This window comes from Nipponia nippon, unplaced genomic scaffold (genome assembly GCF_047370975.1).
Source record: "Nipponia nippon isolate SJK-2023a ecotype South Korea unplaced genomic scaffold, ASM4737097v1 scaffold_8, whole genome shotgun sequence".
In the NCBI taxonomy this organism is placed as follows: Eukaryota; Metazoa; Chordata; class Aves; order Pelecaniformes; family Threskiornithidae; genus Nipponia; species Nipponia nippon.
The window spans coordinates 31,061,630-31,075,641 of NW_028262402.1; the positions used below are offsets into that span (position 1 = coordinate 31,061,630).

A 14,012-nucleotide genomic window follows, 5' to 3' on the forward strand; every position below is an offset into this window, starting at 1 on the left:
CTGGATACGAGGAAGAAAATTTTTCTGTGATAAGGGTGGTGAAACACTGGAACAGGTTTCCCAGAGAAGTTGTGGAGATGTTCAGGGTCAGGTCAGATGGGGCTTTGAGCAACCTGATCTAGTGAAAGATGTCCCTGCCCATGGCACAGGAGTTGGACTAGATGATAGCTGAAGATCCCTTCCAGCCCAAACCATTCCATGATTCTATGGTCCTGTGGTTCTTGAAATGCCCTCAGGCCGTTAACTGCTCTGTCTAGTCTAATTTGTGTACTTCAAATGTGGTAAGCAACATCCTTGGTGAAGTGTCCCTGAGACACACTCATAGCTTGTTCCTGCTGCAGAAATGATTAAAGTATCATATTGAAGCAAAAAGATGTAGCACAGCAAGAATTACAATTATGTAAACATGACTGACAAACGTTTTGACTATCAGAAGCTGAATTCAAGCTCCAATACACTTAACAGTAATATTCAGTGTCAACAGCAGAACTAACTCAACAGAAGATTACAGTTAACTTCCTAAAAACGTTACCTCACTGATTTTAAGTATGCACGCCTGAGTTTAAAAAAATGTGGCCCTACAAATGCCTGCAAAATTGCTCATACTAAAGTGTAGTGAAAGATGAAATTTGACACCTAAGGTGATTTAATGTGCTGTAGATCTTACATCGAAAAAGAGTGAAAAATCAGCAATTTTTTTGTTCACATCAACCAAGCTGAGAAACTCACTGCTATAGGATACTGAAGATAATGAGAAGCTCCACAGCTTCAAAGAGAGACTGAGCAAAATCACAGAAGAAAAAAATCCAAAGGTTATTAGACACAAAGAATTCATCCCTGTCTCATGAAGTCCCTGAGTCTCTAGTAGGTCAGAAAATATGTGGAGCATCATTGTTAAATCCTTTTAGTATCATTAGATTCTGCTGACATGACTGAGGGTGTCCAAATGGGAGAAAAGGGGAAAAATTACTTAGTTCTGCTACTGAGTCTAGAAATAAAATCGGAATGAAAGAAAGCAAAGTGCATTCAGACCATTTTAAAAAGTTTAATTTAAAATTAATATATCATAGCTTACAATAATATGTAGTACATATATACTATATATTACATATGTAATTACATATTTGTTAACATCTGTAAAATGTAAATCCATATTATCATAATTATGAATTCATAACTTTGTCTTTAATTTCATGAAGGTATCAAGTTTTGCTGTATACTGCTGAAGTTGTGCATATTTTAATATTTAACTAAGATAATGATAGTGCAACTCACATAGAAAACTTTCATTTTACTACATTACAAGATGTAGCAGTGGATGATTCATCTGAATCATCTGGACTGTATTTTCTCCACAGAAAATTTTCATTTTTTTTCCAAAGAGAACTTTCACACACTTCTCTCTCTTCTGTCACTGCGGGATGAAGTGCTCTTTCACATAGCTTCTCTATGACTGCTATGTCTGTGAGCTTTCTGAGGCTCTCCTCATTCTGCTCATTCAGCATGTCCCAGAAGTCTTTTGGTCTCTCCTTTGATTTTTCTACCTGCCCTGAAGGGAATCTCCTTGGTGATTCTGTAGGCCCATTTCCATCATTTCTGAAGAGGTCATTGAGAATAGAGGTATCTCCAAGTAAGTCCACAAAAGACTTTTTCTTACAAATCTGAGCTTTTCTCTCCCCATTTTCTGACTGCGACAGGGATCTTTTTCTTAGCAGCTGTGTTCCTTTGGAGTCCTGCTGTCCTTCACAACTTTTTACAGACAGCACCTCAATTATTTCTGATTTTCTGCTTAATGAGCCAGATGCTATAAAATCCTCAAATGCCTGACTGTTTCTCCTTTCGATATGTTGAGTAGTAACAGTGTGTGATTGTTTATGTTTTGCAGCAACACACATATCTTGCACGTAGGAGTCATTGTGAAGTTGTTCTACTTCTCCCTTACAACTCTGCTGGCTCTGTGTTTCTGTAGTTCCACTCAGAAGTAGGCCTTCAGCTGATGAAGATCTAGATCTTCCAAAATTAACAATGGATTTTCTTTTTCTGGAGCGTGTTGTACCCAATTCTCTTTCCTCGTAGCCATGTGAAGCTTGTGCTGGTATCTCAACTGGGAAGAAAGACTCCACCTCTGGATGCTTGGAAACATAGAACTCCTTCAACATCTTCTGCCTTGTTTCTGATGTAGCTTTTACAATATGTTCTGCCAGTTCTTCCACTGATCCCATATTAAAGTGGGATACCATTTCCTCAAATTGTGTCCTGTAATTATCAAGAAGGAAAAATGCATTGACACCTTTGACTAGAAACAAAAGCAGCTTTCAAGCAATTCATTCAATTCATGTACCTCACATATCCCAGAAAGTAATCACTAGAAGTAACTTATTAGGAGCTTTGGGTTTTTTTTATTAGCAAAGAAAAGAAAGAATAATGACCTTAGAAGAACTGAAGTGACTTCTGAATCCCAAATTCCAGTGTGATTTCCTCAGCTTATGACCCAAAGATTTACTGACTTTCACTGTAGGTCAGATTTTGTACCAAAGGCCCAGAGTTCAGAAGGATGCAGATGGAGAGATTGTAGAGTGTTGGGGTTTTTTTTGGGTTTTGTTGTTGTTGTTGTTTTGGGTTTTTTTTTTCTTTTTTCTTTTTTTTTTTTTTGGGGGGGGTGGGTGGGACGACGGAGGGGGACGGGACACGACGACAAAACTTACAAACCAAAAAACACAAAATAGTTGCTCAAACTCCTTTTAAAAGACTTGCTAAACAAAAGCTGGATAAACACATTCATAGGAGACAGGGACTGGCCCCTCCATCCTATCTAATGAGCTATGGAATAGTTGTTTCTGCTAAGAGGCCAAGCTCCAACTAAAGGAGATCATCCTAATCAAGTTAGCCATAGTTTGGGATCAGGTAACCTAACTGGAAGGCTGGTGAGGTGGGTTTATGCTCCCTTGTCAGAGAACGGGTATGAAGCATGTTGCCTTTCCTGTACAAGAGCTCCAGTAGGCAGTGAGATTTAACCCTGTTTGGCCTCAAATACTGCTTGACTGGCTTGGCTAGCTCCAGCTATACCCTTTGTGTGTGGTGACTACAGACAGCTTCCCACTCAGCCTTACAACTACAACACTGCAAACTGAGGGACCTAATCATCCTCATTCATTGCACAATAGATGCAGATGTACTACGAAGTACAACTACGAGCGAGGTGCTAACAGATGACCTGCTTAACATTTAAGAGTGAATGTGCTTAAGCTTTTTGCTAGATACGGCTTCAGGATTTTGGAATAACATCCTTAATTACTTCATTGCCTTTGAAAATTTTCACTCAACAAATTATTGATAACAATGACTACACTTTTGAGTATTTTTAATATGAAGGCTTCTCCTCTGCCTGCCTCTTAAATATTTAGAACTTTCAGTATCTGTAACAGTTAGCAAGTCTGGCACTTCAACAATAACAGTTTGGATAGCGGAGGCCAGCTGGCTAATATGACAGATTCTTAACACTTAGATACTACCTAGATACCAACTCTCATATATTAATTTGTCTCAAGGCTAAATTAAAAATATATACCAAATCCCAGTTCTATAGGTTTGCCTGGTTAGCTATAGCTTTCCGCTTTCTATTTCCACATACCATCTGGCTATTGTTATTGAACTTCTATCTATGTAACAATGGAATTTAAGTATTTATATTAATAGCAGCAATAGTTTAGGGGAGAAGGGAAAACAAGGAGACATCAAAATTGTTACCTTTACAAACATGAGGGGGGAAACAACATATTAAAAGCAGTATTAAAAAAATATTGAGGTCCATGTTAAAAAATAAATACAAGGTCCAATTTTTTTTTTACACAATCTTTCAATGAAAGTGATGAGAGCTGGGCAAAACCAGTAGGCAGTCAGAAGCTCACACTATAGAATTTCTTTATTCCATGCAGTTTAAACATTGGTTTGTAGTATTGCATGGCGCACATACCATGAATACTGGTGGTGATGACATCTGCACAGCTATGTAATATATGACACATTGAATCAACACGTTGAAGTGATTTGTGGGTTCAATTCATTTTATTAATCAATTACGGTAGTCTTTGTATAGTGTGAGTGGAAGTTTCCCATTAGTTCTGCTCTTACCACAGAAAATCATCAATATTCCCTGAGCATGGTTGAAACAAAGACAAAACCAACTGCCCACAGGGAAATTCGCCTCAAGCTTAGAATTTTACTTCCAACTCACTGAAATAGTCTCACCTGCGGATTCCTTTGGGTGTCTTTCCAATCAAGAAGGTGGTTGAACCTACTCTGTGTACTTTTTTGTTTTTCTGGGTCACAGGATGCATAACATACAGGTGATGTTGCTTATTATTCGCCAACTTTTCTTGCCCTCCCTTAATAAGGTTCTTCTCTGCTGTGTCTTCTGGGTTTTCTTCATTTTTCTAGTAAAATAAGACATGGAAATCATCAAAACAGCTGTGTCTGGGACATAGTGACAAGCTCTATTATGCTCAATTCTGTCACTCTTTGCTGGCACTCAATGGTTGGAGTGCTAAGAATGGGATTCAGAGCTGCAGTGTAAACTCCCTACTCAAGTCACAAACTTCCAGGGACACTGAAGGCAAGCCTTGGTCCTCTAAGAAGGTGGGATATTTTTCCCAAACAGGTTAATTGTGAGGCTAAATGAAAAGATCTCTAAGGTCTCCAACGCATAAACAGGGGTTATAGAAATACTTAATCCTGCACCACAGGACTCAAACCTCAGTTACAACCTCCAAATATTACTATAAATAGAAAATGCCTGTGTTAATAGCTTAGTCTTAAAGATAAATGAGAATCACAGCATCTCACAGAAAGGTTGGAAAGGACCTCTGAGATCATTGAGTCCAACCGTTAACCTAACTGCCCGGTCTACCTCTAAACCATGTCCCTAAGCACCACATACACGTTTTTTGAACACTTCCAGGGACTGCAATTGCACCACTTCCCTGGGCAGGCTGTTCCAATGCCTAACCACTCTCTCCATGAAGAAATTTTTCCTAATAGCTAATCTAAATCTCCCCTGGCGCAGCTTGAGGCCGTTTCTTCTTGTCGTGTTGCTTGTTACCTGGGAGAAGAGACCGACCCCCACCTCACTACAGCCTCCTTTCACGGAGTTGTAGAGAGCAATAAGGTCTCCCCTCAGCCTCCTCTCCTCCAGGCTAAACAACCCCAGCTCCCTCAGCCGCTCCTCATAAGACTTGTGCTCTAGACCCTTCACCAGCTTCGTTGCCCTTCTTTGGACACGCTCCAGCACCTCGATGTCCTTCTTGTAGTGAGGGGCCCAAAACTGAACACAGTATCTGAGGTGCGGCCTCACCAGTGCCGAGTACAGGGGCACTATCACCTCCCTGGTCCTGCTGGCCACACTATTCCTGATACAAGCCAGGATGCCATTGGCCCTCTTGGCCAATTAATCCAGGAAGATACTATGTATGAAGACGAATATATTATTTGGATTCACTGCTTCCTGCTTGTTAATGTATGTTTCACAATTTTTGCACAGTACGTATTCAGAACTCTTAGTTACTTTAGCAATTTAACACTCAATTAAAAACCGTAAATAATCACAACACTATTCAAAGACACCGAGGTTAAGGTAAAATCATTTTTTTCAATATCACAATCTCTAATGCGCACACACACACAAAATCAGAGTTGTAAAGATACTTTTGGAAGAGGTATCACTATACTTACCTGTAAATGAACAGGAAAAAAATTACACGTTATATTTTCATTATAAAACTTATAAGACTAAAGCTGATGAGGTTAAAATTTTAAATATAATGGTTATAAAAAGCTAATAGTTTAATCAAATTCAAGAAGATTGTGTTACAGATGAACTCATCATGCATTGACAGTCAATGTCTTGCACAAAATCATAATCCTATTTACACCTTAGTTATTTTTCAGAAATTCTCACAAATTCTTGTCAAAATTTCCCCTTTCCCAAAAGACAAGCCAAGCAAAATATGAAAATTAAAGAATGTGTTTGAAGAGTGGGGAAAGACAGAGGAAAACCAGAAAAGCAACATTACTTTTCTCTTTTTTTTTTTTAAATGAGATCAGGGGAAAGAATAACTGCTTAGTGGTGTCTTCAGTTCCCTTACTAACACTACTTGAGAGATGAAAACACAAACTGTGTTCACACTTTGTCATCTGCAGTTCAAAATTTGATTTTGGAACTACAATGTTTCTTCCCAATGTGTTTCTATTTGATACACGTCCACTTCCTTTATTTCCATGGGCTGTTCACGATGTTCTTGAGCTTTAGGATCTAACATCTGTTCTCAATCCATTACTTTGGCAAGTAACCTCAAACTAGCATACAGAGAGAGAGAGATGTTAATAGTAAGGGACTTACAGACATTAATTTTCACTCTTTAAGCTAAATGCACAACTCCAAAGACTAAAATTTCACTGCGCTATTAAAAGTTATACTACACAAAACTGAAACCAAGGCCCCAAGTAAGATAAAAACCCTATCTCCCAATAATAACGTTATGATGATAGTAACAAAATTAAGGTTGAATTAGCAGATGTTATGTACAGCATAAATATTCTGCAGTTATCTTGCTAATTCTATATGCATTTAAAATGTTTACTTTTTTTTTTTTTAAGATATGCATAGGTAATACAGAACTTTACTTGGAAAATGTATTTTGAAAGAAGAAAGCAATGCTAGTTTTAAAATATATTTATTTGGATGGAATTTTTTCATGAAAAATAGTTATGGTATTCAGATCTCATTATGATAAGACCTAGCGTATTTGTTACGCTGTCAGGAAATCAGGATTGCATAATTTAATTCAAGCAAGCATAACCTGTGTAGAATACAAGCCTAACCACATCAATGCCTGTCTTAAAAGTATTTTAAACCCCCATATATGTGTATCCATCTACCTCTTATTACACAAGACCAAAGTATATGAGGCATACTTTAGTTTACACGTCAGTTCAAACACAGAAGATTCAGTGCTAGGTTAACGGTTGGACTTGATGATCTTAAAGGTCTTTTCCAACCTAAATGATTCTATGATTAAAAATATCTTCGGGAAAAAAGGCAGATGTTGTAAACACACTGAAAGCTGTAAAATTGCTTGTCTTTTAGAGAGTCAGAATTAATGTAAAAAGTACTTCTAATTGCAAATAAACTCACAAATGGCATATTTAGTTCTGTAAGTACAAAACTTTTAAGTACATTTACCCACACTGCCAAACCCAAAAGACCAACAGCAAAATACCACCATATACACACAAAGAGCTCCTCCTCTTCTACCTAAATTAGCCACTCAAAGGTTTTTCCTGAAAGCAGAAAAAATTACTATAAGTTACCCAAGAGCTGCAGAAGCTAATGCCAGTGAAAGCCCACGGCTACTGTGAGTTGCTCTTGAAAAACTGCTCAGCTCTCTGGAGCAAAGTCAATTGATTAAATGGCACCCAGTTAGGCTGAAACACAACAACTGGCTCTCTCTGTTGAACTTGTGAACATTTTTGAAAGTTTGACAACTTAAATCCAGCCTCCCGAACCGCAAATCCAATAATTTCTTCTTAAAAAACAATAAACATCTTGTCAGTAAAATGAAAACACTTATTTCTGTTTTTCTTAATACGTCTCCATGTTCATTAAAGGTCAAATCTGAAGTTTGTTACTCTGAGCAATACATAGACGAGCTCTAGAGGTAAGCTTTACACACATATAGATGAAAATACTTCCTGTATCTTTCTACTAGCATTACATTAAAATAAAAGTGAAAACTTCAGTCAACACTCCAGCACTGTCAACATCCACACTATTTTGCTTCTTTTTGAATTTGACTCCATGTATTACTTTCCTTAATTCTTCTCTCTCATGGCTGATTTCTTTCCGATTCTCTTGCAATGTTTGTCTTTTAACTCACCAATTGAAATCTATTTCATGATAAACATTTCCTTTCAACAGCTTTCTGTTTTTTGTTCCTGGAGCACTTTCTCTATGAAACTATTGTGTGAGTGTTCCATTATTTGCTCCTACATGAAATCCCATGTTGACTTTACAGCACTGGTCTTGTTCATCTGAATTATCAAGTATACCATATGCATAAGGCAATAGTGCAAAGACAGACTGAAATTAATACGATTTGACTCAGCTAGGAACCTCTGACTCTTGTTCTTACACTACTTATACTAGCACATTTAACAATCTTTTAATATTATTGAATGTCAGACCCTTCATGAATTAATAAATGTTATGACCAAAAGAATAGAATAAAGGAAACAAAAATCCTTCAACAGAAGAAGTACTCTGTGCATTTGGAAGCACACATTATCTTTATTTAACTTAAAGTACTGTATATTAATTAATATACTTGGGCAAGTACAAGTGTTGCTGAACTTCTTGAAAGACCATTTTAACGATAAGATCTGACTACAGCATTTTCAAATCATTATTGGAAAACTGGAAAGATGATAGTGATCAGTCCATAAGCATATCTCAGGACTAGAAAGAGTGATTCAATAGAAAGAAAGAAAGGAGAATTAATAAGAACAAGTAAAATTTTTTTTGTCAAAAAAATCCAACAGTTTTGCCAAATAGCAAGTCTAGCTTTGCTTTATGGCTCAGCCACGTAACTACTGAAAAATCTTATCCAATTTAACACAGGGAGAAGAAATATAGTCAAAATTCTCAAATTGCACAAATAGCGACACAAATTCTTTTTCCTGGAATTAAGATTCCATTCAGTGCCTAAATAAGTACTAGCATGTTTTTCTCTCACTTTAAAACGTAAATATGCTTAAGTTTCAAATACATGATTATGAACAAGTTATTCTGAATGACAACGAAAGTCATAGTATAGAAATCCAAAAGCATTCTTGCCAAAAATTATACCATCGCATACATACATACTGTGTTAAAACATCCTTCATGCACTGCATAGCACACCTTCTGATTAGCCTTCTGAAATACATGATGCAAAGCTAAAGAAATACTTAGTACAGCATACAGTATCTGCTATATGCATTTTAAAAGAATTTTTACAGAAAGATTGACAGCAACGAAAGCAGTTAGTCTTTACTAAATGTTTAACGATATTGAAGACATTATGCATTGGCAGCGCATGTTATGAAATTTCCACTGTTCAAAGTGGAAAAGTTTCACTTAAAGTTGACCACATACTTACTCGTCATCTGATAAATTAAGTGCACCTATACTGAATTATCTGTAACACCATTACACGTCTGCATTCTTCACATTATCCTTTCTCAAACTAGTTCCTTGGCAGGGGGGAAAAGGTGCAGCAAAATAATTCCTTCGATATCAAAGACAAAAAATTTCTATTTAGTTACTGAATGTACTGTTTTATTCAACTTTATGCACTTCCATAGTGTCAAGAAAATCTGCAAAGTTCAAAAGAAAAAGAATACATATAATACATATAAGACATACATATGCATACATATAAGACAAAGGGCCACAGATGCAAGTTGTTTAGTAGAAGGTAACATTTTTTGATTCAAAAAGTTATGTGAGAAAAGGTTACAGTACAGAAAACATCCCAGTAAATGGAAAGAAATAAAGTTGATGAAAGCACAGTAAAATGAAATTGTGAAGTGCTATTGCAAACTAGAGAAAATAACATGTAAAAGTGCAGCCATTCCTTCACGTCTTATGCTTGTTCTCTTATCCTATCCCCTCTTCGTTTACTGCACTTACTCTGAAGAGGCTTTCCATATATTGCAATGGGAAAGAAGAGGGATTACTACGTAGATGTGCAGAAAATAGTTTAAGTAGTATTCAGAAAACCTAGGGACTCTTACCACACATGAAAAAAATACATCAAAGAAAGCATTTATTTTCACTTTTCATGTTCCATTTAGTCTATGGGGTTTTCAACATAAAAACGTTTTATCTTCCTACCACAGAAGATATTTTCCTCCACCACTTCTTTTGTTATGTATGTCTCTTATTCTTAAAAGTATACAGCAAGTTTTGGATACCAAAAATGAGTTTCCATTTCTTTGAGTTACATATTACATGCAGGCTGTAATCAAGAGTTCAGCAAAAATGGTAGCATCTGCACATTTAGAGTCCCACACCAGCTCACATTAAAGAGTAACACTCTTCAAGAAGAATGAAGACATGCACCTGAGCATCAAGCAAGAATTTAACTCCCACAATGCAGCACTAACTTCTACTTGGAGATTCCACCTTGAATCTGCAACAACTCTTGGATCTGTTAGCTCCATGTGACAATCTGTCTCCTGCTGCATAGTTACACCAGTTTTAAAAATAGTATATACCTACCAAAACCAATTTTTGCATATCTTTGACAGTACAAAATTTCAGTATCTGTTCTTCCTACAACAGGCATGAAAAGGTGGCTCTACACTCTGGAGCAATGAATGCTAATCCATTATAAGCATCCTCAGACATGACTGAGACGACTGGCCACCTTAAGCCTGTGACTCCCCTTTTCCTCTCTTTAGCCCCTTCAAGCAAGTCAAAAGAGAACAATGTTCACTTTTTTAAGTACAGGAAGATGAAAATGTATGGGAGAGCAAGTGAGCAGAGGCTAGGAGTAAGATTAGTAGAGAAAAAAAGAGAAACAGAGATTCAGCAATACATGTTTTTCTAAGCTGTCACATGTTTGTGGCAATTCAAGTCAGCAGACTTAGAGGATAATGAACTTCCTTCAAAAGCCTGAATCTGAAGTTGAAAATACATTTGCATAATTATTCCTCAGCGATAGTTGTACTATGTCTGAGCATCTTCCTCTCTTACTGCCTGACTACCCAAAGAATCACTATGGTAAATATCTTCCTGAATACTGACTTCCAGTCCGCAACAACTCCCTCTCACTTTCCCACTCACAGCTTTTCAGCTGTTAACAGGCTTTTCTCTTCAGGTATGTATGAAACCACTGCTGCCAGATATCCAGGATACTTTCCATTGCACAGTTTCATTGTTTGTTTTCATTTCTAAAACAAACAAAAAAGGCCTTCTCAAAGCTCTAGCTTCCTTGCAGTCACCTAAGTCATACAAAAGCATGAAACAGTGAATTCACTATGACTGTCCTCTTAAAACACAGCTTGCAAGCTAATAACAAACCCTTATGCCATGTTCTACTTTATATTTTCCCCCTCCCCTCAAAACCTGAGAAAACACATGGCTTTCCAGATATACTGTGCATTCCAGTGGGTTTTGGATGATAGTTATTATTTTGATCAGGTGATACTGCATTACAGTGAATTTACCTACTCAAATTACAATTCTAAATTATTTCAGCTGATCTTCCCCCCCCTTATAATTTTCCTTGTTTTTTTTCCCTGGGAGCTTTTCCCATAATATGTATGAATTACTTGGCAGTGACAGGTTAACAGTTGGACTCGATGATCTTAAGGGTCTTTTCCAACCTTAACGATTCTATGATTCTATGAATTACTATGACCTTTCTATATGCTTTTCCTGAACATATGCTATTCTTAGATACTGCTTTTATTTTACCTATGTTTCCTCTATTTGTCAGGACATATGTACCTTGGAATGTCTGCTACCTGATTGTTTGTTCTTTGTCTTGTTTTCTTCTCTCTTTTACACATACACAGGTCAAACAAGAATTTCTTCCTAAGTTATTCTGCATGCCAAAAAGACAAAGTATAACAACATCGACTTAAAACTTCATGTAGTTTCTCTTAAAGTGAGGTCAAGATAATAAATAAAAGTTATCAAATAATGTCTCTACTTTCACCTGATTCTTAAATAAACCAGAATTGCTTTTCTACTTACAAGGATACACTCCTAAACAAACTATGTACTTCAGAGGGTTATGGTGACTTACACATGCCATAGTTTGAAGTAAGCCTGAATCTTATCGTATTTCAGAATGATTTCTGATGTGGACATTAATTTTCCCTCTGAATTTGACCTTCTTAATTGAAAAGCAGTCTTACTCAGACTGAATTTGTCTATTGTTCTAACAAAACAGGATTGTAGAATGAGAATTAGAGGTAATTGTATAGCTAATAGTCAGTACCTCAATTGTCTTAGAAAATGAAGATAACCTACCTTAAAATTTTAGAATACTGTAGGACAGTCACGTTTATGCTCAAAATTTCTGAACTAAACAAAGCTAATCAGGATGTTGGCTCTCAATACAAAGGTATCTAACATTTGATTTTATCACAGGAGAGCAATAGCTGAAATATTCTTCAAGCTACAAAAAAATGTTAGACTTATTCTGGGCCCAAATTATTCCTCCAAAATATTCTGCCCACACCAAGACCAGTATTCAGCTATACCTGCTGATAAAAGTAAAGAAATTTTATCAGAGTAATATGTAGGTATTTTCCCCCAGTTGTCCTATCTAGCTTTTCTGCTTGTATAAACTGAGACCAAGGACTTTCCATAAACTCTAATCTTTTTCTTGGTAGTGGAGAATTGACTACTAAGTCAACTGAAGACAGATTGTATTCTCTCTATTTCGCATTTACTTCCGAGTCTGTTTTTTTCTCAGTCAGGTAGCAGAGCAAGAATTTCCCACTGGGAACAGTTTTCTTTAATTTGTTGACTCTTTAACAAAAAGAACGCCTATAAGTCTTATCACTTTCTTGCACCAAAAATCTGACCATAAATCAATATAGTTATTATTACTATTGAGGATGAGAGGAGATAATTAGCCTGTCTCAGAATTCAAAGCTAAGGTAATTGCTTATTCCAGCAGAAGCCTATGGACTTGCACCTATCTTCTTTCGCCCTCTCACCCCTCCACCAAACAGCCCCAAAACCGAAAGCCATGCACATACACCATAATGAATATGCAACTACATGCTTCACAGAATGCCACATACGAACTCACCGCATTTAAAAAAAAGCCATACTGAAATGGTTAATTCCATTGTAAGCTGAAACTGTAAACTTAATAAAGCAGCATTACAGGCCTATCATTTGGGAACAATTATTTTAAAGCTGAATAGCATTCCCCATCCTAGAAGAGCAAGGATAATGGAATGTTATCTCCCGAAAGCCTACTCTTTGTAAACAACTATCTAAACTTGTTGAATTTGAAAGCTGTGCAAACACACTGCGGAGTTACTATAACTGATAGAAACTCTTTGTTTAAATAATCTACAAAATGTCAGTGTAATACAAATACGATAAAGAGGAGTTCTTAATAACACAACTTTTGTATTTACAGTATTCTCAACAGCACTTAAATCTGCATTGGAGATACAAAGGGCATGTTTTTTCATAGGCTGACAGCATGCTTAGTTCTCTCATTTACACCAGATTGCAATAACATAAAGAGGGGTTTACCATTAATCCAGGTTTTACCACAAAGCATCCCGTTATTTCTCTGTCAAACACTAGCAAGAGTGCCAAATGTCTGTCATCCAATTCAGAGGATTAAGTCTTCTTTTATAGTGCGATTCTTGTACCAATTTATAAAAATACAGATATAGTTTCTTAGAGCTGGTCACAGTCTATATTTTGGCCTGAATTCATGCCGCAGAGGTTGAATATGACAGCTGGCAGGAAGCTGAGGGGAGAATACATCCTCCCCCTTTTCAGTCACCACATTTTTGTTGCCATAGTGATTAATCCTCAATTGAATGGCTGTCTTTGTACGTTTCTTTTCAGTAAAACTTTAAGTAAACTTAAGTTGAAAACATGCAGTTGACTGAAAAAAAAAAAGACTCCATATACTCAACAGGTACAGTACAAGTTCTTGTGACTAATACTTTTCCATATATTAAAAAGTGCAAATTAGCTCTGATGTGGGACATCATCAGTTTTTCAAATTTAGTATCTCCTGTTCCCATTTTTTGTCTTTTTTTGTGAAGCCTCCAAAAGCCTTCTCCAAAGTCTTCCCCATGCTCTAACCCCCCCCCCCCAAGATTCCTATTGACTACATATAACTTCAGAAATTCAGCTTTATAGGAACTACATAAAGCCTATTCCAGACTTCTCTACTTATGTAAAACATTTCACATAGGTTGTTTTT

The 14,012-nt window shown here is 36.6% G+C and overlaps 1 protein-coding gene across 3 annotated transcripts in view; it reads right to left on the reverse strand.

Moving 5' to 3' along the window:
* Positions 1-1,030: 1,030 nt before the first annotated feature.
* The window catches only part of ERCC6L2 (ERCC excision repair 6 like 2), a 58,854-nt gene continuing 45,872 nt past the window's right edge, over positions 1,031-14,012 (reverse strand). For all 3 annotated transcript variants that reach the window (XM_009471728.2, XM_087741395.1, XM_087741396.1), the window contains 2 exons: positions 4,249-4,433; positions 1,031-2,256 (listed from right to left, as the gene is read on the reverse strand). In XM_009471728.2, the coding sequence (XP_009470003.1) occupies positions 1,287-2,256; positions 4,249-4,433 (1,155 nt within the window). In that variant the 3' untranslated portion in view covers positions 1,031-1,286. The remainder of the gene's footprint in view (positions 2,257-4,248; positions 4,434-14,012) is intronic.